Here is a 26,860-nt window from a genome sequence, read left to right on the forward strand (position 1 = left end):
AGCCGCCGACCGAATATCCCCGCACCTGTGCTGATCATTGACCCTCAAGGGGGCTTTAAGATTAAAAAAGGTATGCCCCATCTCCGATCGCATTGCATATGAACACGCCAGGTGAAACTAGAATGGAGAAATCCAAAAAAAAAAAACAAAGGATTACAAACCGATCCTGTGCGCCTCTTTACTGGCTCGGATCGGGTAACCTGCAAGAAATCTTCACACTTGTTTAATTCGGCGACATAAGCGCTGCGTCCGGGTTCCATTGATTATCTGACACACTTGTTGCAGGTTCGGCTATATTTAGCATTTGCCCTCAACCAACTGCGGGACGACAGTCTGGAACAACCACTGTTCCGCCTCCTCTCCTTCAATCACTTTCTCTAACCGTGATCCCTTTTCTGGACTCCAATCACCGTGGGGTCCAACTCCTCTCGTGACTCGGCAGTCTCCCACTATCCCCCCCCCGCCTTGTGCCTTTCCCTTTCCTTCGATATCGGATACCCACTCCACTCGGGGGTTCCCCTCGTGCGTCCGCAATCCGGTGGTGGTTGAGAGACATTAGTGTCCAGGTGGTGGACTTGGTGTGCGTGTGTGTGCACAAGACACGTAGTGAAGGGTGTTTTCCCCTGACGTCCTATACCACCGGGCTATTTTGGGCGGGAATTACAAGTGGGATCACCGTCGCGCGCCACCCAATCGCAATGCCAATTTGGGATTCATGCGACGCGGCTAAATGAACCCTCCCTATATCCCTTGTTGACTTTTCTCCAATCGTGACCCTTCACCAGCAACTTCAATCTGTTTGCAGAAATTCTTACTTCTGCAAGATGGCTTCCCCGAACTCACCGAGTACACTCTCGGCAGACAACCTAACGGTCCTGCCCCCCATCCTGACAGATGCCACGGTAAAGCCGTCGCCGAGCGCAAAGGACCGGTTATCTACATACTCGAATCTCTCGTTAGCCTCTCAACATCGTTCGCGCCCGGGCTCCCACATCTTCCCCGTCTTTCATTCCAGCCTGCCATATGCTCTTGTCCGAGACTTTGCTTACCCGACAATCCACCCATTCCACTATGGTCCACCTCCTCTACCCTCCGGGGGTTCCACGCCAGCAAGCGAGTACCGTCGTTTGTCAGACCTGCCGAATTCGTGGGAAAGCGCGCGGGGACCATGGGCCTCTGGTCCATTCAACAATGAGACCAGCCAAAGCCACGGTCCGGGCCATGGCCAAGGTCATCAACAATTGCCGGCCATGTCCTTCGGGGACGGACCTCCGTACAGTGAAGATGAAGATTTGCACAGTCCAGTGGTGACAACGGTGCGTCAGCGGAATAAATCTATCGGCACCGATTCAAATGGCATGACAGATGAGTACATGGCCGAAGCCGCAGATCGCGGCATGTTTATTAGCGTGAACCCTGATGGGAGTGAGACATATTACGTCAATTCGGATGATGCAATGACAGATGGACCTGGTGGAGAATATGTGACATACCCAGTCAACGAAAGCAGGTATTCTCATTACGATACCCAGCAAGGCCACGCACCCGACGTTACGTCCGAAGACAATGGAGACCGGTATGCGAATGATTATCAATTCGCTGTTGGCTGTCCGGATGAAGAAATGCACGGGAAAGCCGTCGCTCTCTTTGACTTCACCCGTGAACACGAGAATGAACTACCCCTTACCGAGGGCCAGGTGGTCTACGTATCTTATAGACATGGCCATGGCTGGCTGGTTGCCGAGGACCCAACGACTGGAGAAAATGGTCTTGTTCCCGAGGAATTTGTGAGGCTGCTTCGAGATATTGAAGGGGGGTTGACCTCGTTGAACGGGGAACCTATCTCGGACTCGACAGAAAGCAGTACCTCGATTGATATGACTGAGGATGATCGCACTTCGACACCGACCCAAGATGATTCAACGAATACCAATGGCGACACTCCGATGACTATTTCCGTTGAAGGCACGAACGAGACCAACCAGGCCACTGGTGGTTCTGCTGGTTCCCGTGTCAGCATTATATCCAAAACATGAAACTGCCACTTTACCCAGAGCGGCTTTACTGAACAGGACATCATGATTTGAAAGGCTACATGGCTGCTGACCCATAAGGGCCCTCTGCCTGTGAGTCTCTACTATGGTATCCAAGGCTTGCAGGAGAAGCTCTCTCTCCAGAAAAGATGGAGTTCACCAGCTTTATCAATAATGAGCCTTCCAAATGGATTTTAACCCCATCGATCACCTGTTATAACTCAATAACAACGGGGGAAACGAGAATATTCTCTCCAGACTTAAACCATGTCTGGAAGTTTCAGGACCACCAAGTCCCACAACCAGAGAACATCCTTAAAAACATACCTCAACCGCATACCCTTCACCGATACGCCGTACCCACCTTCTCCGACTGATGAATATTTGATTCCCCCACACCCTTACCCTTCCACGCCGATATTCTCTACCATGATTCCCGTTTATGCCTTGAACAACCAACCCTTGGTTGGGCAAAAGCTAGTACGTCAGAAGACATAAAACATGACGGAAAATTAATCTCATTTTCTCCTCTTGTTGGTCTTCTCGTCTTGTCTATTCCCTTCTCCGCACCCTCCCAATCTGAATTCTGTCACATTTTCCCGTTCCTATCCCCATTTAAACTCCCTATCTTGCTCGCACATGTATCTAGCTTCCTTCAGCGCAGGCGTTGTCCTAGCATCAATTAGCATTAGCATAATGCCTATTCAATCCTAGACAATCTATCCCACTCCGTAGGGTAAAAAACAGAGAATGTGTCCTTCGTTGACTAAGTGGTTTCAAGGTTGGGACTGATATCTTTCGTGGTCATGTGCAAACGCACTACTGTATACATTTGTGCTCAGTGATAGGCCTTGCATGCTAAAGGTCCATGGGTATAACAAACAGCCTTCAAGTTTTGCACATGTTGGAATTCTCCAGATGGAAGGCTAGGTAGTTTGACGGGACAGCTTCATTACTTCGGGGGAAAGAAAAATAGGACATCAAATTTAGAATTTTGTTTCTCGGGCTGGGCAGGAATGTGAAGTGAAGTGAAAAGGAGAATTTTTCCAAAAGAAAAACTTTGCTAAAGCGACAGACGGAAAAATCCAATCATGTATAGCCAACGTTCAAAAGTAAAGAACAAAGGGGGTGAAGGGGGGTTTTCTCAAGATTGAAAAAAAAAAAAGATGGATAAAGCAGAGCATAAATGAGTCTGGAATTATGGAATACCGGATTCTGTACTCGGTGAATAACTAGAACGCAAATTTATCAATGAGTTTCAAAGACCAGATCGGAGGTTGTCAGCTCAGCTCAGCCGAGCAGGTCATCAAAGGCGGAGCTACCAGACTGCTTGGGCTGCTGCGATGGAGCAGGAGATGAGGAAGCAGGCGCTCCCCAGATACCGGCGCTGGCCTTCTCTTTGGCCATGCTGTTGAGGTTGGGACCCTTGTTTGCGTTGGCGTTAGCCTTGCTGATACCGGCGCTGGCGCTGGCAGTGGACCAGAGCGAGCCAAAGGCGTCTCCAGAAGCCTTGGGTGCGGGCTTGGCTGCAGTGGTGGAGGGAGCCTTGGAGGAAGAGATGGAGGAAGTGGCGGCGTGCGAGAAGGGTTGCGAGGCTTGTTGGTTGGAGACGGAGGTGAAGTAGTTGGGGGTAGCCGCTTGGAAGCCCGATGGTTTCGGCAGCTGTTGCTGCTGAATAGAGGCAGTCTGCGAAACAGGAGAGGTGAGCGCGCTGTGAGTCGGGGTGGGAATTGGTGAGGTGAAGCCTACAATGCCGTTGAGATTGGCACCCTGGGATGCTGAAACTGGTTGGGGCGCCACAAATTGGGTGTTTGAGGTCGTGCTTGCAGAGACGGGGGCTGGAATGGAGAAGTTCGAAGCAGCCGGTGCTGGGGCCGGAGTCGCGGACTGGAAGTCGTCGAAATCGTCATCATCGGCGGTGTTATCCAGCATGTTCAAAGCACTTCCAGCGGGCTGCTTGCCAGCAGCAGTCGAGGAAGTGGTTGTCACGGGTTCATCGTCACCGAAATCGAACAGGTCTGCCACGGGGGCGGGAGCGGGCTCTGGCTTCTTCGCCGGTGCCCGCTTGGTGCTAGTGGAAGAAGCGGCGGATGGTTCACGTCTCTGTGGGCTGGCATCACCCTCATCGTACTCATCATATTCGTCGAATCGGTTGCCCTTCTGACCGGAACTGGTGTCCTGGAATTCACTTGTAGCACCGCCAAATCCACCACCATCACCGTATACACCTCCGCTGTATCCACCGTATCCCATCGTCTCGCTTCCAAAGCCACCATAGCGGCCAGAGTTACCAGAAGACATCCCGCCGACATTCATGCCACCTTCGAATCCACTGAACTTGTTGCGATTGGAACGGGCCTTTTTGCGCTCGGTGCGAATTTGATCCACGTCGCCCAGCAGCTTCACCAGTTCTGAGGACCGGTTGCGCACATTGATACCCTGATCCTTGCCATTCTGATCAATATAGTGGAATTGCCGGAGCATCCGCAGAAGTGACATGTGGGATCTGGCGTCGTCGACCACTCGTTCCGAACCATTCTTGATCAGGAATTCAAGAAGCTGGAGACCCTGGAAATTAAAAAAAAACTAGATCAGTCGCGGATTTCGGCATTTTGGAAACAATACCCGGGTACCTTGTAAATCTGTCGCCACTCCTCCGCCGCCTTGTCCGTGAAACGTTTGTAGATCATAGGCATAATTTCGTTGAGCAATTGGCTACCATCCTTATGAGCGTACATTTAATGGAATGAACCAGGACAGACAGTGAAACTCACTAGCTATTAGTGGCATTGGCGATTTCCTGCATCAATGTGGTAGAAGCACCCCAAGGTTCATTGTTTGTGGCTTCTCGGACCTAGATCGTATACTAGTAAGTAACGGACTTGCATCGGATAGTGGAATCGCGTAGTTTGGAAGTTGGCGTAGGGTCTATGAAGGATTTGCGCTTAAGAACGGTGTACTAGTAGGCATACGAACCTTCGATTCTATTTCGGTATAGTTCATAACGGCTATGACGAAGCGGTCAGCTCAAGAGTTCCCGGGATTGCGAACCAAAGCCGAGTCGCTTTCAATCGCAACATTGCCGGACCTGGCGGATTCCAAACATACCATTCTGCACTTTGCGAACACCAGCTTTGAGGTCATACAAGGTCAGGTTGCTGACCTGGTCTTTGAGGCTGGAGAAGTCCATGGCGGCGGTAGCTGTGTCAAGTCGGGATGGGACAAGAAGTCTGGATAACGAGGATGCAGCGCGGACAGATAAGCCGGACAGTTGAACCAGAGAATAACAAGCGATCCAAGCCCGCCGGGATTGATTGTGAGCGAGGGTGAGTTGGTTGGAGGGGAACGGAGCGGTCTCCAGCTGGCCGATTGCACGCGCCACGCAGTCACGTGGCAGCCCCTGACCCCGGCAACGGTATACCGTGTGGGCCACCTAGATCTTGATCCGTTCTAGAATGAACAGAGTAGAAAATGAGAGTTGAGACTAATATATTCTATGATTTGGATTGTTTGGTCTATCTCAAGGTAACAGAATGCGCTCATGACTAAAATTTTCATCGATATACAAACATATGCAGCACTGAGTCCGCATAGTAGATTTACCTGTCGAGGACTCGAGATCCATGGATTTGGCCCAAGCATACTATATCCGGGGGTTCTAGTTATGCGTGCACATGTGTACTCATTCAGCAAAGAAATATTCACCATTTGTATAGTCCAAAAAATGAACTCGTGTCGAACAACATCCACTGTGCATAGATAAAATGCAGCATATAAGGTCGAACACAGAGTAAGTGGCTTAAAGAAAGAAATTGCATCAATTGATTCTAATTACAGAATTTCAGGAGCCTATGTATTACATCGATAGATTAGATTATTGGAAAATCTGAGATTGCTGGTCTACTCCATACCAGATGCATCCCCACTCAAGCACTGCGGGACATCAACACGGGGAAAATGACAATTAAGCGGGCGTTCAGCCACAAGCTTGCTTTGATCTATACTAGTACTATCCACAATGATTTTCTTCTTTTTGAAACGACTTTGAAAACTAGGGAATCTTCCGTCATATAAGCGAGTAAGTTTGCCGCGGATGTTTTTACTCTCACCAGTTTCGAAGTGGAGATGTCTGGGTAATCATTACCTCGTAGAGTATAGTAAACAACAATCATATGCATGATTCCAGTACAAGGACAAATCACCCACATTTGGAGAAGCACAATTGTTCTTCCGGTACGGAGTAACTGCGAGGGCACATTCACCCTCAGAGTACCTCAATTGCCGGGTACATGCTCCAAGTCCAGTCCATCTACTGTTTTTGAAATTGTTAATCAATTTATCATGACTACTAAAGTCGCGTTAATCACCGGGGGTGGTAGGTCAATCAACCTCACTACATGAGTATTCAGCCTGGTGTTAATTACCCCTCTTATGTAGCTAGTGGCATGGGTCTTGCTGTCACCCGGGCACTTTCAGCTCGTGGAGACTGGGTTGTGAAAATTGTTGATATCAACGAAACCGCGGGAACGAAAGTCGCCCAAGAGCTGCCTCAAGTTAATTTCCACAAGGCCGACGTGACGAAATACGATGAGTTATGCGATGCCTTTCAAAAGTCTTTCCTAGACCTCAACAGACTAGACTTCGTCTTCGCCAACGCGGGGGTGGTCGAACGAACAAACTTCTACGCCCCGCAACCCCCGACCGAATCGATTGTACCACCACCCGAGCCAGACCTTTTACCAATAAATGCAGACTTGAAGGGCGTTGTTCTCACGAGCTGGTTGGCACAGCACTATTTCCGCCTTTCGTCCCACGAGGGACGAGGTGCAAACGTTGTGATGACCGCTAGCTGTACCGCATTCTACCCATCCTTCTACTGTCCTCTTTACTCTGCAGCAAAAGGTAAGCTCATTTGACTGGTTGGAATAGATCAGCTTTCCCAAGGCTAAATTGTCTATAGCGGGAGTGGTTGGATTTATGCGATCGATTGCGCCCAACTTCCAAGCCAACGGAATACGCGTCAACGCCATCTGCCCAGGTATTGTACGAACTAATCTTGTCGACGAGAAAGGATGGAACAGCTTCCCCCCAAATCGGTTTGTGAAGCTAGAGACTATCGCTCAAATAGTGCTTCAGCTGGTGGATGGTGGCAGCCCCGTGGGTCAAGGATTAACCGACACACTCGGAAAATCCGTTGCCGCGTCCAAACTGTACGGACATGCAGTTGAGATCTCGGACACGGGTGTCTACTTTCGAGATCACCATGAGTTCTGTGACGATGGTATGCGCGAGGTTATGGGAGCAACAAAGCTTGACAACCAAGTGGACGGTATTCTTAACGATTGAGGGAGTGCGAGGAGCGATACTGGACGCAACAGAGCTAATGGGCTTTTGTGCTATACCGAGCTTTTACGTACGACTGTGTCGTGAAGAAATTGAAAGGATAATTGCGTCACGCAGTAGTTCAGTCACAATTATGTGTACCCCGTACAAAATCCAACCAATGCAGCTTCACGATATGCGTTGAAACGACGTTAAAAAGACAAATCTTGCAACCGGAAAATGACTTAGCACGTTTGCATAAAAACCCCGCCGGAATTCTTGAAGGACTCGCTACACATTCAAATGGATATTGGTGCATCAAGCCTCTCTTTCTCCACTTCAGTGGGTCGTTGTCTTTGGGTTGGAGCGACGGACCGGACCCGAACCATGAAACCATGACGCTATGTCCCGTCCAAGGGCGACTGGTTCTCCTCTCTGATTTCCTCCATTTACACCTACGCACGCAGGTGGCTTGTTTCTATTCCGTACACCGCTAGAGATCTACGCCAACCGTTATTTCCAAGGAGCTCATTGCGCTAAATCCTTCAATCTTGGCATGGTTTCAAAGCTTGACTAGCTCTGTGCGAAGGCACCCGATGACGGGCGCTTATTTTACTCCACACAAGATGGGTACATGCTATGTATTGTACGCAATGCGTACAAGGGAATAATGGCATTGTTCGTGGGCGAGTCAACATCATGGCTGAGTGCGTCAATAAAACTCGCTAGACACATTGCATGCCTTATGGGATTGCTCCAGGAAGTCCCGACTTCTCACCATGCATCATCTCGAATAAAGGCTCCCATACAGTAACCGCCCGCTCGGTTACACGACCGTTCCCTGGCTCAGGCATTGGGTAGTAGATCAATCTCTCAGCTGATCCTTCGAGTAATTGTCCTGCCATACCAGTGGTGTCATCCAAGAATACATCATAGGCCCTCAGGATAGTCTCCACGGGCGTAAGGCTACAGAAGATCCGAATTAGCGGGACATTCAAAACAGTTGAATGTAGCAGAACAAGAGCTCTGCATAGTAGCCCACTTACCACTCAGGCGAAACAGCAGCAATCATCTCGGGCGGAACAATAGGTGTGTTCACCATTCCCGGCATCACAACGTTAAGCAGGATGTTCTCCTTGATCTTCAATAACGGAGCAGCTCCACGGACGAACTGGTTTACTGCAGACTTGGTTCCACAATAGACCGGATACGATTCATGAGGAAACACACCCCCGATGCTGCCCGTTATAATAACCCGCCCTCCACGCTGAGGATTGTATCGCATGAAATGTGTCGCAAGCTGCGTGCAATACACCACGCCCTTGTAGTTGATATCAACGACAGAAGTATCCGGTGCAGGGGGTACATCTTCAATGTTCTTTTTTTGGCTACCGTTTTCATATATGTAGATGGATGATTGATCGACAATGCCCGCATTAACGCATACGGCATCAATGCGGCCCCAGCGTTGAAAGACTTTCTGGAATACGGCGACCGAGTCTTCGTATTTTGAGACGTCTGCTGCGTAGAACTCCGCATTGACCGTGTCAAGGTCTATTAGAAGCTGGGTTCCGGCGGACTGACGTCGGCCTGTGCAGGCTATTTTCCAATCTTTTGTAAGGAGATGCTTGGCTAGGTCGAGTCCGATGCCTGACTAGATGAATTGTTAGTGGATGAGTATTTGGCATATCTGAGCTTGGTTTTGGTAAAATTGTCCATTTTTGGGGGGTTGTGTTTTCTTTTTACTAACAGTGGCTCCAATAATTATGGCAACACGACTCTCTGTAGATGAAGCCATTTTGCAGTGGTTGAATGGAAATTCAATGTGAAGAACAGGAATGGAGGATTCTGTCACTATAACTATGAGGGGTAAGTACACTACGCTTTTTAGCCTCGAGCTAGCCTTACGGTGGAAGGATGCAAAAGGACGTAAAAAAGGATTCAAGTCTATTGTCGATCACTCTCATTCGGAATGGAAAATGGCCAATAATTTTCTCCCAAACTTACAGTATCCACGCGGGGTTACTGTAAGTGACTAGCTGCAGCCTCGCAAAACAGTGGAGCAACGGATGAGTGCGTAGCGTACATAGAGAAAATGAAAATTTGAAAAGCAAAAAGAGCACTTGAGAAGAACGAAAGAAGAACCTTCATCCATAGATGCATACATCAGATTCGATTTCACTTGGTCTCGCCATATTTGTCCTTGAGCTAGTCTTAGTTTGATGGGTTGCAGAAGTAATATAGATGATAATAGCAGGCAGGACCCCTACTTGACTTTGACTGATCATGAGATTACTTTCATTGTTGAATAGATTTAGAAAGACGATAGAATAGTTGTTTGTATTGTGTGTACATGTGCATGATAATTGGGGTACTAGTTTAAAATCCATGACGCTAACGCTATTGAAACAAGAATCGATACAGAAAGATTTCCTGAGAGGTATCTGGAACAAAAAAAAAAAGAATAGGGGGAAAAGAAGTAAGAAATAATATGCCCATGAATATGCCCAAACCGAATCGTCCCTCATCAAATCCGTAATCATGGGAAGCTTATTCATTATAGAACTTCTTCATGATCAGGTGCAAGAAAAGGTTCACATTGACCCTCATCTGCCCCTCAAAAAAGTCCATGTATTGTGTGTTGTTGAATTGAGCTTGCAATAGGTCATCAAGGGGGACCTGGGCATTGGCACCTGGAACCATCATGTTGCCACTGCTGCCGTCCATGGTAAACACACCCACTTCGTTACTGGAAATTGTCAAGTCCACCCTCTCGAATTGCCGATCAGAATAGCCCTTCCAGGCAACAAGCACACCGCGATCGGCCAGATTGCGAGCGGAGTACTTATAGGATCCAAATTTGAAGACCTTGCCGGATTTCTGCAGTTCTCGCTGGTGATCCCACTGCTTGGTGAATGGCATCAAGAATCGCTTCTTTCCCTTCTTGTTCTGAAGTGTGATCATGGCCTGCTCAATGTAATCGTTGTAGGTCTTGAGTTGTCCCTCCAAATAAGAGGCTTGATCACTGAGACGGTTCGAGGTCAGGCGTGCACCCTCCAATTCACGCTCACGCTGGATTCTTCGTCGATGTTTTGTTCGGATATCGATGGCGATGGCGTTGAGAAGATCCTGGTAGTGGTTGTGCCGACTGATCTTGCCAGCTTGCTCGAGGCGAAGGATGTTCTCCAAAGCGGTACCCTTCAGTTCCGAATAACTCATTGAGCCAATATCGATCAACGTGCTAGCCTCAGAGTAAGCTCCCCGGCGTGGGTTGCCTGTACTCAGTTCTTCTCGCACCAAAGTTTCCCAGCGCTCTTCATCTTCAGCACTGGGTGGCTTGAGCATGATGTCCATCAAGCTGGTGCCACTTTGAACCCGAATGATGTATAGAATGCATCGCTTAGTCTCCATGAACAGAGCCTTAACGGCTGCTTCCGGATCTGCCATGTCATGTTAGCCAAGCTGAATTCCACAATTTTTTGGGGAATATCTTACCTTCAACCTGAGCTAGCTTTGGGTTGAGTGTGAGGTTAATCTCAGTGGAGCTGACACTCATCAATTCATTCTCGTTGCTCTTCACGTTGCCCAAATCCCGCACGAGCTGTTTGAGGAAGTCGTCGGGGTGTGAACACATGAATTCAATCTGTGAGGCGACAAGTTGATGGATGGAAAAAATGTCGGACATTTTAATGTACAAAGTCGGTTTAGCCTTCGCATAAAGATCATTAAATTCATCAATGTCAAAGTAGGCTTCTGCATCCTGGACCGAAATCACTGCTAGGGGTTAGCTTTGTTCAGGGGGAAGAAATGGAGATAGGGACTGCAAAACTTACTCTGCCCCCAAATGCGTCCTAAGCGTTGTATTGACTCGCCGATGTAAGTATTTAAAGGTTGAAGGTAGACATTTTCGGCACCGAAGAGTCTACCAGAAGCGACCTGCGCAACGACCTTCGCGATTTCCCCAAGATTCCTCTTCTGTTCCTGTGTTAGGCCACGGTCCACCACGCCATACTTCTCTGGCTCTAGCACTGCCGGCTGGAAGTAACTCTTCCATGCCCAGTGACCGACAGTCTGGAGAACGAATCCAGGGTCCTCGTTGGGGAAACGAGCAAGCAGATTCTCATACATTTGCTTGGTGAGGTATCGGATTCCAAAAGGCATGCGATACAAGAAATCCTCGAGAGCCGCAAAAAATTGGTCAGCAACATCACGCAGATCTTGAAGGTTCTGAATGAACGTTTCCCGGGTCTCAGGATCTCTGATTGCTTCTTCCCGGGGAAGGTCCGCAGGTCGCCGGCTGCGTTGGCCCGTGCGGAGCTCCTCATTATTGATGGAGGAACGGTAGATTTGGATCGGGTCGCTTTCAAGATCGAGTTCTCGATTGTCAATGATAGATTCCTTCACCACCGGGCCCAAAACATCACGCATAAACTTCCGGTCTCGGGGTGACTTGGCATAGGAACCGAACAGTTTGTTCCAGAACGAGTGACAGCGCAGGAACTCGGACAATGTCGCAAAGCTTTCGATATCCTCTTTGACAGAGCGTGCAAGAAGCCTCACAAGGTAATATTCTTCTCGGCGTTTCTGGGAGTAACCAAACAAACCCATCATCAGATGTCTGATTCGCTCATATTCCTTGTCTGAAGTGTTGGTTTCACGAAGTCGCCGGAACAGTCTTGCGAGATATTGTGATTGGGTCTGCAGAAGGAAGAAAAAGACCTGGTATTGGTCCAACTTTCTTCTTGAGGTTTTGTTCAAGGCCTTCAGATCATATGGATCTTTAGACGAGATATCAGTGTTGGAAAGCAGGTTCCCAATGTGACCGCCGAAGTGCTTTTGGTGCTTGACTACTTCATCAAGGGTGATTTTGTTCTTGACTAGTAGCGCAATCTTGATATCAAGCTGGCTAATATACTGCTCTGCCATCTCGTTTTGTCTGACCTGTTGAACAACTGCCTTCCGTAGTCTTTCGAACTCGATTTCCTCGTCAAAGTCAAAGTCGCTGTCATTTAACAGATGCACAAAGCCTTTCACTGTTCCAACGGGTGGGTTCTTTCCACTCGTCAAGCTCTTGTAGGCTCGGCCTTGAATACGACCCCGAATGACGCTTTGAGCTTTGATAACCCTCTCCATGTTCGTGTTGTAATGATGGCGTCGTTCCTCGAAGCGGTTACGGACGATGGTTCCACGAATACAAGCTTGCAGGTCTGTGATAATGTCCTCCTCATCCTCCAGTTCAGCAAGCATCTCGCCGACATGAACTCGAAGAATCATGGCCCGAGCCAGGGCTTGAAGCTCCACCACTTCTTCCTCGTTGTCTTCAAGGCTATTGAGGATATCGCCGACTTTCATACGCTCCAGAGCTGCACGAGAGAGTGATTGAATCTCCACAATAGCATGTTCATGTTGTTCAAGCGCTTTCCGTTCCGCATCCCGGTACTGACGCTGTATCATTCCTCTCGCCATTGCCTGCACATCTAGCACGGTGCTTTCGGCATTCATAAGCTCATTGTGTTGCGATTCCAGGAATTGTCGTAAAGCGTTAGCTCTAATTAGTCCCTGCAGATCCGTGACAGATATAGTATGATGCGCTAGCTCCTCACGAAGAGCATCAGTCTTCTGCCTGACCGCACCACCTCGCACCAAGGCTTGCAACTCGATAGACTGCTGTTCGGTTTCTAGCAAGGCGCCCACCAGGCTTGAATGGCGATTTCTTGCTGCGAGTGCCCTGGCACCTGCTTGCAGAATGGTGAAAGCGGCGCTCTCACAGTGCAGGGAAGCATTGACTTGGGCCACGTGCTGACGAGCAAGGGTGCCACGAATTATAGCCTGAAGGGACTTGACTGGGCCGCTCGCTTTCTCAACTTGCTGTGATTGGTCACTCATTCGAGTCCGTTGCAAAGAACCACGGATGGCAGCTTGAAGGGCGATCACATCATTTTCCACCGTTCGAGTCTGGTCGTATTGATCGGCAACAATATTTCGCTGAAGGGCACCTCTAATTGCCGCCTGAAGGGCGATCACGTCATTTTCCGCAGACCGGCTCTGTTCGTATTGTTCGGCAACAATGTTTCGTTGAAGAGCGCCCCTAATGGCTGCTTGAAGGGCAGTTACATTATTCTCCGCAGATCGAGTTTCTCCGTATTGGTCACCAACAACCTTTCGCTGGAGAGCACCTCTGATTGCTGCTTGCAGGGCGGTAACATCATTCTCTGCATGGCGGGTGTTTTCGTATTGATCAGCCACAGCCTTGCGCTGCAGGGCACCTCTAATTGCTGCTTGGAAGGTCTTTATTCCAGATTGCTCTTTCCGGACGCGAGTTTGTAGTAGATTTGTTTGAGCTCTTAGCTTGGAGGCCCGAATGAGACTTTGAAGGTCAAGAATATCGCATTCTTGGGCCTTGCGGCACTGCATATCGCCTTGTTGGCGGTGGCGAACAATGAAACCACGACTGACTGCTTGGAGTCGAACCGCAAACTGACGCATTTGGAGACGATACTGGCTAACTTGACGAGCCCAGTCGCCCCGCATACGCGATTGCAATTCGATGAGTAGTGGTTCAAAATCCCAAAGGTCATTCATGGTGTTTCCAAGCTTCAAGCGCATGATAGCTCCTCGAATTTGAGACTGGAAATCAATGATTGCGCTTTCGTGTTCGTGCAATTCCCGGTCTATTCGCTCCTCCTCCGATTCCACGGGCTCGGGCTCGGGTTCTGGCTCCGCACCGAAGTTCGCAGCCATGCCCGCAAAGCTCGGCATGCTGACACCTGCTTTGTCAAGGCCCTTTTGCGTTTTTTCGAGTTCGTGGTGTTCGAATTCAAGTTGACCAACCAGGTTACCCATGCGGAAGTCCAGCATGCCATTTTTGAACAGTAGCCAAGATAGAGCATGGATACAGTGGATAACTTTCGGAAGATTCTTCTTCTCGTAGAGATCAATGAGTTCAAATCGAAAGAGCTCGGGTAGCTCGATATCATCCAGGAATCTGAAGAATAAGGCAATATTGTCAGAGTGGCGATACTGTAGCTTTGCGTTTCGAAATATGCGCAAAGTTCGGTCAGGATACATTGCTTGCACCACCTCTGCGAGAGTGACACCATCTCTCAATGCTTCTTCCAATTGAACAATTGGCGGGATTTCCTTTTTCATCACTTCCTCGATCCATTCTTTGGCCTCGCCAATGTGGCACAGATATTCATACGCTTGCAGGAATTGCCGCTGTTGATCCATCCAATTTCCAGCAGCCCATGAGGACACTTTGGGCTTTTCTGGTGATATGGCGCCATTCCTCCCAGTCACAGATCCTGCCCGCTTTAATCTTCGCCGTCCTTGCAGACCAATCACAGAAGCCGTTGCCGACGCAAGTTGAAACTCTTCGCCCTCGCCGGATTGTGCGAATTTGGACAGTGTTCTCAGGTGCCTTGTGGATGATTTTTGGAAAGTTTCGAGCTCCGGGGTGGAGAGGGTAGTTGTAAGTTGGGCTGGGCGGGGGCTTCCGGGCAAGGCCTTTTGAGGTGATGAAGGTCTGGATGATCCTGGGGTTGGGGTGGGCGACCAGTGGCGGGGCGAAGCTCCATGCGGGGGAGGTGTCTGGGGCTCAAGTGCAGGCGCTTTATAACGGGGTGATTCATTTTCCTTGAAATTGACATGGTGTGACTCTGGGGTGCGCGGTCGAATATCTTTGAAGTACTGTTGTTCGTCGATGGTGTGGCTGCGGGAGTGTCGATATGCACCAGAGTTGGAGGGCGTTGGAGCGATGTTGGGTGCTTGTTGCAAGGGTCGTAAAGAGCGGCGAATATTCTCATAAGTCGAGCCAGCACTCGCCAAACCTCCATTCTTTGACTCCATTATAACTCCACTTGCCTCGCTCTTTCCTCGGTGATGACCTAGTTGACTCATTACAGACGCATTGGAAGAGACCGTGCTTGTCCGGCTTGGGGCAAATGAGCTGGATCCGACCGAGTATGCGGATGAATTGGTGGACGCGTTTGACCCGTGTCGTAACGGACTTGAGGACTGCGCGGGGAGATCCGTCTGGGCTCGCTTCAGCGATGGGAATTGACTGGACATCACTATTACCGTTGCGACAGGAATGCAAACACCGAAGAGAGATTATTGTGCTGGATAGACCGCATCCCTGCTTCAGTGGGAGAAGCGGGGTGTGGATACTGAGTCTGAGATTGGAGCAATTCAGATCCTGTTTCTATTGGAATGGTCGGAATGTGAGATGAAAAACGCGAATTGGCAACAGCGCGATTCACGTTGGGGAGCGGGGATTCTTCCAAAGCTGGGTTGGTAAATGCAAAGAACTCGATGACAAGAAGGAAATGTCGAAAGTTTCGGCTCCAGAGACCCTCCGATGATGCTCTCTTGTTGACAGTGGGGGTGGGAGGAACAGGGCAGGAGCGAACCGGCATTCTCCAATTCCCGTTTGAGACCCGTCCAAAACAAATCTCCCGATCTGGACTAGCGCAATCAGCTGATGGCTGTCGATCTTCTCAGCCATAAAGCACGTGATAGGGTCACCCATCAGCATGAAATCCAACAATTTTCTTTTTCTCAACGTCCGAGTTTCGTATTTTGGTGATCCAATAAGATATGATCATAAATCCTGCTGTTTTAATTCCACTCTAAAGTATTAACAAATGGCATATATAGAGGATAATTGCAGTCTTGGCAAAGGTGACTTCGATCTTATGCGGGTTCAACTTGTGGGCCGTAGCCCCGTGCGACCATCACGATTATCTTCTTCCCCACCCAGCTTTTTGGTGGAAACTTTCGACGATTCATGGTCACGAAGCCAATTCTTGTTGTTTAGAAATTGCAAAAATATACCTAGGGATTCATTGAATACATGCTGCATAGACCAGTTGATATTCTTATTTTTGTAAGGTTAGGCTTAGATCCACTTGAGCACCTTGTGTGATGTCTCAAGTGCTCCAGCAAAAGGTCTTGATGCACACGCAGTAAAATTTCAAAGTCCTAATCCTGATGTAGTAGGTAGGAATCAGATGAGCCAGCTTTTCATCACTTCAAAAATTCCGAATGTTGGCTTTAGGCAGAGGATGCGGTTTTGACAATCTGTTGCACAGATGACGGAGAAGCCCCAATTACCTCCTCTATTTTGATACCGCCTTTAAAGGCCATGAATGTGGGCAATGCCCGTATGCCGACTTCCTGAGAAATGTCTTCATTTGCATCAGTGTCAACTTTATAGAATTCAATATGGCTGTAATCCGAATGATGCGATATGGTCTCGAAAACAGGTGAAATTGCTCGGCAAGGTCCACACCATGGCGCCCAGAAGTCAATCACCACAACTTTATCGCTGTTAATGATTTTCTGGAAATCGGAGAACCTATCATATGAAAAAAAAAAAAAGATGAGTAACAGATACAACATCTTTATTGTTTGAAGCACTTGAGGAGAACGAATTCCCAGCGTTCACTTACGAGTCGATCGCGGTAACAGGCATCTTGGTAGAGAAATAATTTGCAACGACCTCCAGATTAGGTATCGATCTTCGAGGTAACTCTGGAATAATGATGGAATATTGAAGGATTCTTCCAAGGTTGAGAGAACTATTGTGTTACGAGACAAAAAAGTTCCCGAATATCTGGACTTCAGGACCGATTTATATATGAAGGTTGACGTAGGGTCTTTAATGCTGTCTTAGGTAATAGTATTACCCCTCCTCTTAAAGTTTAGTCCAAGTCTAAGCTGCATAGAAATTTTAGAATACATCATGCAAGAATGCAAGAAATATTCATGGATGGTCGCAAGACTAGTGTATGACCTCATTTGGAGTAGTATTTCATCTGCATGCAGCTGGGGATGACTTTTCCGTCGTGGGATTCCCTTCATCACTCACATTATTGGAAGAAACAACAAAAATAATTCCGCCATAGAATACTCAATAGCTTAGACAGTTCTTTGGAATCGAAAAAAAAAAAATTGAGATTAAATAATGCTGCAGTAATTGACACCCCACCCATCCATCCAATTTGTTGCGATAGACGTACATATCAAATTATCACCATATCTATACTTGGTAATGAGTTGTTCATAATATTAAATACTTCTTAAGTGCATGGACCAGTATCCCCGAATCGTAATTGATTAATCATTCAAAGTTGTCAATATTTGTCTAGGGTGAAAGCACGCCTTAAGTAGTATGCAAAGCCGACCAAGTCTGGCGCGGGGAAAAGGCAGAAATTAGTAGCATCCGTGACCTGTCAACATTACTTGTTCACATCCTTTATTCGCCCCGCAAGCTCAACCCCCCCACCATACTCGCTATGGCAGCAATTGATTCACAGCCTCGTTATATCTATAAGATTGTCCCCTCATCTGCCCCGGTCAGCGAGCCACTCCCTGAGCGGTTACCCGTCAGCCAACTAGACGAAGATTCGGGATTCGTCCACCTTTCGGGAGGTTCCCAAGTCGCCAACACCCTTAAAATTTTCTTCAAAGAGGAACCACTGGTTTATATTTTACGTATCGTTTATGAGCGTGTGGCGCAGGATATTCGCTGGGAATCCCCTGACGGGAAAGTGTGCGGTCCACGGCCCGGAGAAGGCTTGTTTCCTGTGAGTTATATCGCCTCCCTTATTTTCCTTCCCAAAGGGGAAAAGTGAAGACAATAGCTGAATATAAGGCAAAGCACCTATACAATGGCTTGAAGCTGGGAAAGGAAGAAGTCGAGAGTATTGCAGTCTGGCAAAATGAAGATGGGTGGGACAAGGCCATTGCTGGAGCTGAAGCATGGCTCCTGTAGTAATGCAGACTATCCACCATCTTAATGAATAGAATATCAAGCTTTTCCAAGGCGCCTCCCTCTGCCTTTCTTTTCTCTTACCTGCTTTTCCTTATACGGGGCATGCATTACAGCCGCCCTGACATGTATGTAATACTTGCAAAGTTTTGGTGTGAGTCACGTGTTAATTTTAGGAAAGAGAGCATCAATAAAACTCGACATTCTAACGTTAACTTATATTTAGGCCCAATCGGATGCCTCGGGCCGTATCTTACTGCGAGATCTGCAGAAGATGCCTGCAGTGAATTAGTGAAAAGTATATCATATCCTTTAAATTCGCTTTGATATCATGAGTAATCTATCATTTCTAAGCAATTCTAAGCAAACGGTCATCCCACCGCCCGTCAAAATCTCGTTTAACAGCCAATCACAGCACGAGATAGTGAAAAAAAAAGAATCCACGCTAGGCCTTGATAGGAAAGGTTCCATCCTAGCGTGGCCGTGCACGGAGAAAAGAAAAGGAAGCTTCTTCGCTCGAACTTTTTTTCTTCTTCTTTCTTTTCTTTGGGAAAGCTGGTCTCTCTCCATCAACAGAAGGTTTCTTATCTGTTGATTTATACCCATCAATCTTTGAATCTATCTTCTTCTCTGATTGCTGAGATCCCTTCTTTCACATTTAAAATAATCATGCCTATCACCAACAAGGAGGCTGCGCCCGGTGCCGCCATGAAGGCTGAGATCGTGGACTACACCACTGCCCTTGAGGTCGTGAAGACCTACCCGACTCAGGATGGCCTGGATGTTGATACCCTCCTGGACTCCGACAAGCACGGAGCCCTGACTTACAACGATTTCCTCGTTCTCCCCGGTTACATCGGTGAGTCCAATCATGGCGGGGTTCTGATGTGAGATGAAAATTTTTTCTAACCATATCGGATAACAGGCTTCCCCGCCTCTGATGTGACTCTGGACACCCCTGTGACCAAGCGTATCTCGCTCAAGGCTCCTCTTGTGTCCTCCCCCATGGATACCGTCACCGAGCACAACATGGCCATCCACATGGCTCTGCTCGGTGGTCTCGGTGTCATTCACAACAACTGTGCCCCCAAGGACCAGGCCGAGATGGTCCGCAAGGTTAAGAGATACGAGAACGGTTTCATCCTTGACCCCGTTGTTCTCTCTCCCACCGCTACCGTCGGTGAGGCCAAGGAGCTCAAGGCCAAGTGGGGCTTCGGTGGCTTCCCTGTCACTGGTAAGTTTTTTTTTTTTTTTTTACGTTCCACGTTTTGCCTTACCCAACATCTACCCATTTACATGATGAACAAACCTATCATTATAACTTTCGTTCCACTGGGAGCGGCGAGAGCTGCATTGTAGAGAAACTTTTTTATCTGATCATTCCAAACTTGTTTTATTACATTTTGAGTCATACTTGTTGTCTTGCATGAACGCTAACATCAATTGATTGACAGAGAACGGTACCCTCCGCTCCAAGTTGGTTGGTATGGTCACCTCCCGTGATATCCAGTTCCACAAGAACCTCTCCGACCCCGTGACCTCCATCATGGCCACCGACCTGGTCACTGCCCCCGCTGGCACCACCCTTGCTGAGGCCAACGAGGTTCTCCGTCAGTCCAAGAAGGGCAAGCTGCCCATCGTTGACTCCAACGGCAACATCGTTTCCTTGCTGTCCCGCTCGGACTTGATGAAGAACTTGCACTACCCTCTGGCTTCCAAGCTCCCCGATTCCAAGCAGCTCATCTGTGCCGCCGCTATCGGTACTCGTGAGGAGGATAAGGAGCGTCTCAGACTTCTTGCTGAGGCTGGTCTTGACATTGTCATCCTGGACTCCAGCCAGGGTAACAGCTTGTACATGATTAACATGCTCAAGTTCGTTAAGGAGACCTTCCCTGACATTGATGTTATTGCCGGTAACGTTGTTACCCGCGAGCAGGCTGCTGCCCTGATCGCCGCTGGTGCCGATGGCCTGAGAATTGGCATGGGCAGCGGTAGCGCTTGCATCACCCAGGAGGTCATGGCCGTCGGCCGTCCCCAGGCCGCCGCTGTTCGCAGCGTCTCCAACTTCGCTGCCCGCTTCGGTGTTCCCTGTATCGCTGACGGTGGTGTCCAGAATGTTGGTCACATCGTTAAGGGTCTGGCTATGGGTGCCAGCACCGTTATGATGGGTGGTCTCCTTGCTGGTACCACCGAGTCCCCTGGCGAGTACTTCGTCAGCAACGAGGGTCAGCTTGTCAAGGCTTACCGTGGTATGGGCAGTATCGCCGCCATGGAGGACAAGAAGGCTGGTGGTGACAAGAAGGACACCCAGGCTAGCAACGCTGGTACTGCCCGTTACTTCTCCGAGAAGGACCACGTTCTGGTCGCTCAGGGTGTCGCCGGTTCCGTTCTGGACCGCGGTTCCATCACCAAGTTCATCCCCTACCTCATTGCCGGTGTTCAGCACTCTCTGCAGGACATTGGTGTTCCTAGCCTCGATGCCCTCCACGATGGTGTCAACTCTGGTGTTGTCCGCTTCGAGATGCGCAGCGCCAGTGCTCAGGTCGAGGGTAACGTTCACGGTCTTCACAGCTACGACAAGAAGCTTTACTCGTAAGATCCAGGCTTCTTTGAAATGTTGAAAAATACTTTCCTGCTGTGAATGTGAATATGAATGGGATGTCCGCACGTGGACTTGGAAATAAAAAAATGGGGATATGATGAGATTGGAGTTATTATTATCTAAGCTGTCGCTTTTGATTTAATGAGAATACGTACTATACTTTTCGAGACAACATATTTCATTTGTGTAAATTTGTAGACCGTGTTTTTAGTCCAATGTTGTTAGTACTGTTCGAAGGCGGCGCACATGGCTGTCGGACTAGCCCAATGGGGAAAAGCCGCGGGGTACCAAGGATAAGCCTAGGCTCTCGGCTCATGTGCCTTTTAGCTCTATGTTAATGTAAACTTCCAAGCTTCTCCGCATCGTCTTTCGCGATGTCGATTGTTCCAGGGTTTTTTAAGACTCCCTTACAAGTGTCTCGAATAACACATTCAACTATCGTATCAATACCGACATTACATTCATCACGCATTTCGCATCCCTTCAGTTTGTCGCTCAGCACGCGCAAGATATTAAGCAGAAACTACTCTACCTCAAGTCCAGCGCCGCAATCTCAAGCCCAAACTATGTCACAACGAAAAGCCGATAGTGATCGCAAGAAGCAGGTCGCCATTCCCCGGCCCAGCTCTAGGTGTGTTGCTCGCCAGCAAGCATAAATGTTTTCGCCGTGTGCCGTAAATGCTTTCCCACGGGAAACGCAGCCCAATCCAGGAATTCGGCTAATCAATTCTCAGTGTAATACTCGTTTCTCCAAAAAATGAGATCCTTCTTCTCCATCGTGTTCAAACATCTACATCTTTCGCATCGGCTCATGTCTTCCCTGGTGGAAATCTTTCCAGCCAGGATGGACCATGTCCGCCCCCTGACGACTTTGCCGTGCATAATGACGGACCCCATTACCGGAAAGCGGCGATCAGGGAGGTCTTTGAGGAAAGTGGAATTCTCTTGGCATCCGATCGAAGCACGGGCAAAATGCTCGTAGTTGATGAGGCTGCCAGAGAGCAAGGTCGGCGGCTGATCCACCAAAACAAGATCACTTTTGATAAGTGGCTGCAACAGCAAAACCCTACGGCTGAGCCAGATATAAGTGAGCATTAATTCTGCCATTCGCTATTTTGAGAAGGTTACGCCCCGCTAACTGGGAGGAAAAGGTGGTCTACTCCCATTCTCTCGCTGGATTACACCTACAAATGTCCCCAAACGATATACAACTCAGATGTATATCTATTTCATGCCGTTGCCCATCAATATGGACAAAGGTTTACTTGATGAGCTTCCCACTGAAGGGGAGCGAGAAGAGATTCAAGTACCGACCAGTGATGGTGGAATCGAGGTCACCGAGGCGCAATTTCTTCCAGCTTCCGAATGGCTGCGTCGAGCTCAGGTTGGAGATATCATTCTCTTTCCGCCCCAATTCCTCCTTTTACATCTAGTCTCTGGCTTCCTAGATCACGAATCTCGGTCGGGTGCTTCCATAGAAGTACTGGAGAGACGTCGACAAGCACTTGTTGAGTTTGTTCATTCAGGGTCACCAGCTTGGACACATAAATGCATCTCGCCCAAAGTACTGAGGATGACAGAGAATGGGCGGTCAGTTTTGGCCCTCAACGATGCCGGGCCCGAATTGAAAGGATCTGGTCGGCAAGGCGAGCCAGATCGGGTAGTGGTTTTGAAATTTAAGAAGGAAAGTGCAAGAGAGGTGGCTGTTGCATGGAAAAAGGATATATTGGAAGATGGTAGAAAAGGGGAGAGTAATCTCTAAACATTGATCAAGGTAATATAAACAAATCAAATTTACCAAGATTCAAAGTTCTTACCTTGAAGTGCTGTACTAGTAGTAGTAAATCCGACTAAAAATAAATTCTCGTTCTTGAAACGGACTTGCCAAGGATTATATTGCCACGGCTAGGATCTTATGTAAAATGCCTAAAACCACGGAACCGATTGTTCCGACCACGCCAGCCCTCGACAAACAGTCACATGACCCACACAAACCATTTTGGTCTTTAATTTTATGAGCCACCCAAGTTCCATCCACCTCCAACCTCACCGTCGCCCGTCAAAACCCCCTACACACAACCCGCCAAAATGGAGAACGAGAAGGGAGAGATCGTCGATCTGTACGTGCTTTGTCCCTCCGAATCGCTTCCCAACATCAAAAAACCCCCGGGACCCTGAAGTCTGGCTGTCGGCAATCGCAAATCCCACCAAATGTCCAAAGGCCTCCCAAAAAGAAGGAGTTTGCTTTCCATTGGACATTGATCGGAGACTACGCAACATCCTCACCATCAAAATTCCATGCGCACTGCGAACTCAACAGCCAGATCTCGTGGTCCCGCAAGAATTTTGGAGAACCCAATTCTTGAAAAAAAATGCAACCTCAAGATCTTTGTCCAGGTTACTAACGCAGTCTTTCCTTCAACAGCTACGTGCCCCGCAAGTGCAGCGCCACCAACCGCATCATCAAGGCCAACGACCACGCCTCCGTCCAGATCTCCGTCGGCAAGGTTGACGAGAACGGTCGCTACACCGGCGAGAACAACAACTACGCTCTTTGCGGCTTCATCCGTGCCCGTGGTGAGAGCGATGACTCCCTCAACCGCCTCGCTCAGCGTGACGGATACCTGAAGAACGTCTGGGCTGCTTCCAGCCAGCGTTAAATCGCTTGACTGTAGCGGTTGTTGACGGGTTGATATGATGGTTCGTGGTTTCTTGTCGCCGACATGTTTTGAATGATCTTCCAATTAACTCTTTTTTTTCAATAGACGAACTGCGGCTAGATGGTCCAGGTTCGGGGATTGGTGATGGGAAAAAAAATCAGGGAGTTGGGGTAAGGCTACGGCTACCTCTCCTTCGGCCTGAAAGTTTCTTTTTTTTTAGTCCCCATGGGAGAAACCCTGTTTTCCTACTTGTCCTATCTATCGAAATGAATGGAATCGACGACTTTAATGGGTCAGGTTTTTTCTCGCAAGACCGATTGTTGAATTACCCGAGGGAGGTTTTTTCCACGCCTTGTTCGCTATAGAAGTTTCCCGTCTACAAGGCAGATCCAAGGGCTCCCGTCTCACACCCTTGCATTGTTGCTCGCAGTTTCCAGGCAAAGCAAAAGCAAAACAAAAATGCCCAAAATGTTATCCTTATAAATCCGAACCCCGCCTTCCCCTCTACCTATAGCCCTTATTTTCTTCCTTCTTTGCATTCTCTTGCTGGTTTTCAATCCAGCCGGCATAGCAAGGCCTCCTCACCCTTGTAGACTAGGAAATCGAATCGTTAATTCGGTTTGTGTTCCCGACATCTGCTTCTATGAGCGAGGGGGTGGAAAGAACACTTCCATTGCCGTATATTACCATACTATGAACCCCGCCTACTGAAGAGCCACTGTTGCTGAGTTTTATGCACTGGGGCACAGATACGGATGGGACATTACTGCCCGTAGAACTTGAAATTGAAATCAAATGTTTGAATTTTGGAACCCCTCATTGGTGGGTCTTGTAATTCCAGTTTTGCATCAATGTGGGTTAGTAGCAGTTACATATGATTGTATGTATTCAAACATTTGAATGTTAGTAGTCGGAGTACTTAGCACTCAAGTGCTTTCTCTACTAGTAGTTACCGTGCTATACCTACTAGTACTCTAGAGCACCTCAATTGTATGTAAGTACTAAATCAATTTTATCCATGTACATATATTCTCTAGGTACCACCGATGCATATATGTACTAGTATATAGCATGCATTAAAATCCACATGCAGATGTCAAATATAGTAAAAATTTGTTTGAGTGCTCCATCCTGGTCGAGGTCGGGCTGGTAGGTCCACAAGTACGGGTAGTACATAGATATATACACAAGTAATATATCACATGTGCAACTGGTACTATTGATTGATTGAGTCAAATATATCAATTTGCTGGAAATGAGCACTATGTTGAGGCTCTACATTTAACAATTGATCAATTGAATATTTTTCTTGCACATGCATGTTCAAATCAAACAAAAAACAACATTTGAAGATAAACTGGTATGTACATACCCACTATGTATGTGTAGTAGGTCAACTGGTAGTACTCAAGTGCTCATGTACATATGTACGTTCAAATGTTTGAAAAAAAAGAAGTATTGATAGCTCAAAATATATAATGTAATCTTTTTGCTTCATTGCTCCTCATCATTGACATGCAATATGTCTTCCACGTGAACTCATAATATCAGATCAAGCTGCCTCGATTCGAAAACCAAGGAGCCTCCACCAGCAAGGCTCAAAACAAAAGGGTCTCTTATCTATTGACATTCCATTCCACCTGCCCCCCAACTGTCGCAGAATGAGAAATTTTAAACATTTTTTACTCCTTCTCCAGACGAACGGCCGGGTTGGACTCGATGAAGTTTAGGTCAACCTTGTGGCCCAAGAGCTCACGAATGTTGCTGACACCGTACCTGTAATGATATTAGTATGAAGACCAAAAAAAAAAGAACATAAGAGGGTGTTGTGGGGGTGTGACTCACTTGATCATAGTAGGTCTCTCCAGACTCAAACCCCAACCGTAGACCTGCATGTTCTTGGGAATACCCATAGACTCCAGCATCTCAGGTCGGAACATACCACTGTTACCGATCTCAACCCACTTACCCAGACCCTCGTGGTAACCGAAGATCTCCATACTGGGCTCAGTGTAAGGGTTGTAAGCAGGCTTGAAGCGCAACTGGTGAATACCCATCTTCGCGAAGAAGACCTCCATGAAACCAATCAGACCACCGAGGGTCAAGCCGAAGTCAGCAATGACACCCTCGATCTGGTGGAACTCTGCCAGATGGGTAGCGTCAACGGCCTCGTTACGGAAGACACGATCGATACTGAAGAGGCGGGCCGGCCGCGGGTCAGCGGCGAGCTTGTGCAGCATGTACGCCGAGATAGAGGTGGTGTGAGTGCGGAGCACAAGACGGAGAGACTCATCCGCGTTCCACGGGTAACGGTAACCGATGGAGCCGAACTTGCCCTTCTCGTGGACATCGTGCACGTTGTCCCAGTACTTCTGGTAGTCGAGGGGCTTGTCAGACTTGGGGAGGTGCGGGTCGTTAGGGGGATCCTCGCGCGGGGGGTCGGCAGTCAGCGGGTCGGCGATGTAGAAGGTATCTTGGAGGTCGCGGGCAGGGTGTTGCTGGGGCACGAAGAGAGCGTCGAAGTTCCAGAAGCCAGTCTCGACGAAGCGGTTGGTGGGCATCTCCGTGAAACCCATCTCGAAGAAGATATTGCGGAACTCGGAGCGCACCTTGTTGAGGGGGTGCAGGGCGCCGGAGGGGGTGGGAGCACCCTTGGCGTTGAAGTTGTATGGCTTCAGCTGGACGGTCTTCCAGGAGCCGTTGGCGATCATCTCGGGGGTGAGATCGGTCTCCTCCTTGACGAACTCCTTGGCGTACTTGGGGCCCTTGGAGAACTTGTAGTGGATGTCCTTAGACAAAGTGATGAGCTTCCTTCGCTTCAGGTCGGCCAGAGCCTTGGAATCATCGAGGGTTTGTGTGCGCTGCACGGTGAGAAGCTGCTCGCGGGTCTCATCGACGATTGACTGCTGAGTGGCCCGGAGTTTATCATTGTCCTTCTTGATCCAGCCACGCTTGAAGCAATTGCCCTGGCCAACCTTGGCATTGTCCTTCCCCACAAGGGCTGGCAGGTCACTGATCTTGAGGCCATCCAGAGCGGCGACAACAGCGGCGAACACCTTGGCCTCGTGACTGCCATTGTTGGCAATCTCCAGACCCTCGGGGGTGAGAACAACGACATCCTGCTCCAGAGTCTCATACTCAATCATCTGTCGCGAGCCTAGGCGGTCCAGCGCACTTTTGACGTTCAATGAGGGGGTGGAGGGGTAGGCTTCGTTGGAGAGGAGGGGCGCATCGGACTTGGACAAGGAGTCCAGAATCTGGGCGGTCATGTCGGACGCCATGGCTGCAGATATATCCTGCAGAGGATTTGGCGGAAGCTGTGCAGGTAGTGGGGTAATCAGTCTTGCGGTGTTCGGCCAAAATTAACGATGACTCTTTTCCACTTATATCCGGCGGGGCAGAGCGACCAACTTGAGTAAAATTCAGCCCAAGATATGGCAATGAGGTCTATGTGTCGTCATAGAACTCC

At 48.6% G+C, this 26,860-nt stretch overlaps 11 protein-coding genes across 11 annotated transcripts; 6 read left to right on the top strand and 5 right to left on the bottom strand.

The window, feature by feature from the left end:
- Positions 1–824: 824 nt before the first annotated feature.
- N7466_009229 (adaptor protein NBP2) lies at positions 825–2,036 on the top strand (the record flags this gene model as incomplete). Its single annotated transcript, XM_057168618.1, has 1 exon — positions 825–2,036. The coding sequence occupies one exon, from the start codon at positions 825–827 to the stop codon at positions 2,034–2,036; it is 1,212 nt and encodes a 403-aa protein (XP_057017324.1).
- A 1,287-nt stretch (positions 2,037–3,323) lies between these two features.
- N7466_009230 (ENTH domain-containing protein) lies at positions 3,324–5,223 on the bottom strand (the record flags this gene model as incomplete). Its single annotated transcript, XM_057168619.1, has 5 exons — positions 3,324–4,601; positions 4,667–4,748; positions 4,808–4,887; positions 5,010–5,041; positions 5,142–5,223. The coding sequence occupies 5 exons, from the start codon at positions 5,221–5,223 to the stop codon at positions 3,324–3,326; spliced, it is 1,554 nt and encodes a 517-aa protein (XP_057017325.1).
- A 1,151-nt stretch (positions 5,224–6,374) lies between these two features.
- Positions 6,375–7,379, top strand: N7466_009231 (uncharacterized protein; the record flags this gene model as incomplete). The annotated part of the gene is made up of 3 exons (XM_057168620.1): positions 6,375–6,408; positions 6,471–6,935; positions 6,994–7,379. The coding sequence occupies 3 exons, from the start codon at positions 6,375–6,377 to the stop codon at positions 7,377–7,379; spliced, it is 885 nt and encodes a 294-aa protein (XP_057017326.1).
- A 719-nt stretch (positions 7,380–8,098) lies between these two features.
- Positions 8,099–9,153, bottom strand: N7466_009232 (Short-chain dehydrogenase/reductase SDR; the record flags this gene model as incomplete). The annotated part of the gene is made up of 3 exons (XM_057168621.1): positions 8,099–8,321; positions 8,402–9,009; positions 9,106–9,153. The coding sequence occupies 3 exons, from the start codon at positions 9,151–9,153 to the stop codon at positions 8,099–8,101; spliced, it is 879 nt and encodes a 292-aa protein (XP_057017327.1).
- A 752-nt stretch (positions 9,154–9,905) lies between these two features.
- N7466_009233 (putative Ras GTPase activating protein) lies at positions 9,906–15,425 on the bottom strand (the record flags this gene model as incomplete). Its single annotated transcript, XM_057168622.1, has 3 exons — positions 9,906–10,795; positions 10,851–11,129; positions 11,189–15,425. The coding sequence occupies 3 exons, from the start codon at positions 15,423–15,425 to the stop codon at positions 9,906–9,908; spliced, it is 5,406 nt and encodes a 1,801-aa protein (XP_057017328.1).
- A 984-nt stretch (positions 15,426–16,409) lies between these two features.
- Positions 16,410–16,830, bottom strand: N7466_009234 (thioredoxin family protein; the record flags this gene model as incomplete). The annotated part of the gene is made up of 2 exons (XM_057168623.1): positions 16,410–16,713; positions 16,808–16,830. 2 exons carry the CDS (start codon positions 16,828–16,830, stop codon positions 16,410–16,412), a joined length of 327 nt encoding a protein of 108 aa, XP_057017329.1.
- Positions 16,831–17,653: 823 nt separating this feature from the next.
- Positions 17,654–18,132, top strand: N7466_009235 (DUF952 domain-containing protein; the record flags this gene model as incomplete). The annotated part of the gene is made up of 2 exons (XM_057168624.1): positions 17,654–17,944; positions 18,019–18,132. The coding sequence occupies 2 exons, from the start codon at positions 17,654–17,656 to the stop codon at positions 18,130–18,132; spliced, it is 405 nt and encodes a 134-aa protein (XP_057017330.1).
- A 666-nt stretch (positions 18,133–18,798) lies between these two features.
- N7466_009236 (putative IMP dehydrogenase) lies at positions 18,799–20,725 on the top strand (the record flags this gene model as incomplete). The annotated part of the gene is made up of 3 exons (XM_057168625.1): positions 18,799–18,988; positions 19,055–19,363; positions 19,584–20,725. The coding sequence occupies 3 exons, from the start codon at positions 18,799–18,801 to the stop codon at positions 20,723–20,725; spliced, it is 1,641 nt and encodes a 546-aa protein (XP_057017331.1).
- A 572-nt stretch (positions 20,726–21,297) lies between these two features.
- Positions 21,298–22,493, top strand: N7466_009237 (NUDIX hydrolase; the record flags this gene model as incomplete). The annotated part of the gene is made up of 3 exons (XM_057168626.1): positions 21,298–21,362; positions 21,466–21,818; positions 21,883–22,493. The coding sequence occupies 3 exons, from the start codon at positions 21,298–21,300 to the stop codon at positions 22,491–22,493; spliced, it is 1,029 nt and encodes a 342-aa protein (XP_057017332.1).
- Positions 22,494–22,819: 326 nt separating this feature from the next.
- rps21 (40S ribosomal protein eS21) lies at positions 22,820–23,391 on the top strand (the record flags this gene model as incomplete). The annotated part of the gene is made up of 2 exons (XM_057168627.1): positions 22,820–22,851; positions 23,157–23,391. The coding sequence occupies 2 exons, from the start codon at positions 22,820–22,822 to the stop codon at positions 23,389–23,391; spliced, it is 267 nt and encodes an 88-aa protein (XP_057017333.1).
- Positions 23,392–25,073: 1,682 nt separating this feature from the next.
- N7466_009239 (phenylalanine--tRNA ligase subunit alpha) lies at positions 25,074–26,672 on the bottom strand (the record flags this gene model as incomplete). Its single annotated transcript, XM_057168628.1, has 2 exons — positions 25,074–25,167; positions 25,237–26,672. 2 exons carry the CDS (start codon positions 26,670–26,672, stop codon positions 25,074–25,076), a joined length of 1,530 nt encoding a protein of 509 aa, XP_057017334.1.
- Positions 26,673–26,860: the final 188 nt, after the last annotated feature.

Source organism: Penicillium verhagenii, assembly GCF_028828195.1.
Source record: "Penicillium verhagenii strain IBT 33310 chromosome Unknown utg000009l_segment0_segment0, whole genome shotgun sequence".
NCBI classification, from domain to species: Eukaryota; Fungi; Ascomycota; class Eurotiomycetes; order Eurotiales; family Aspergillaceae; genus Penicillium; species Penicillium verhagenii.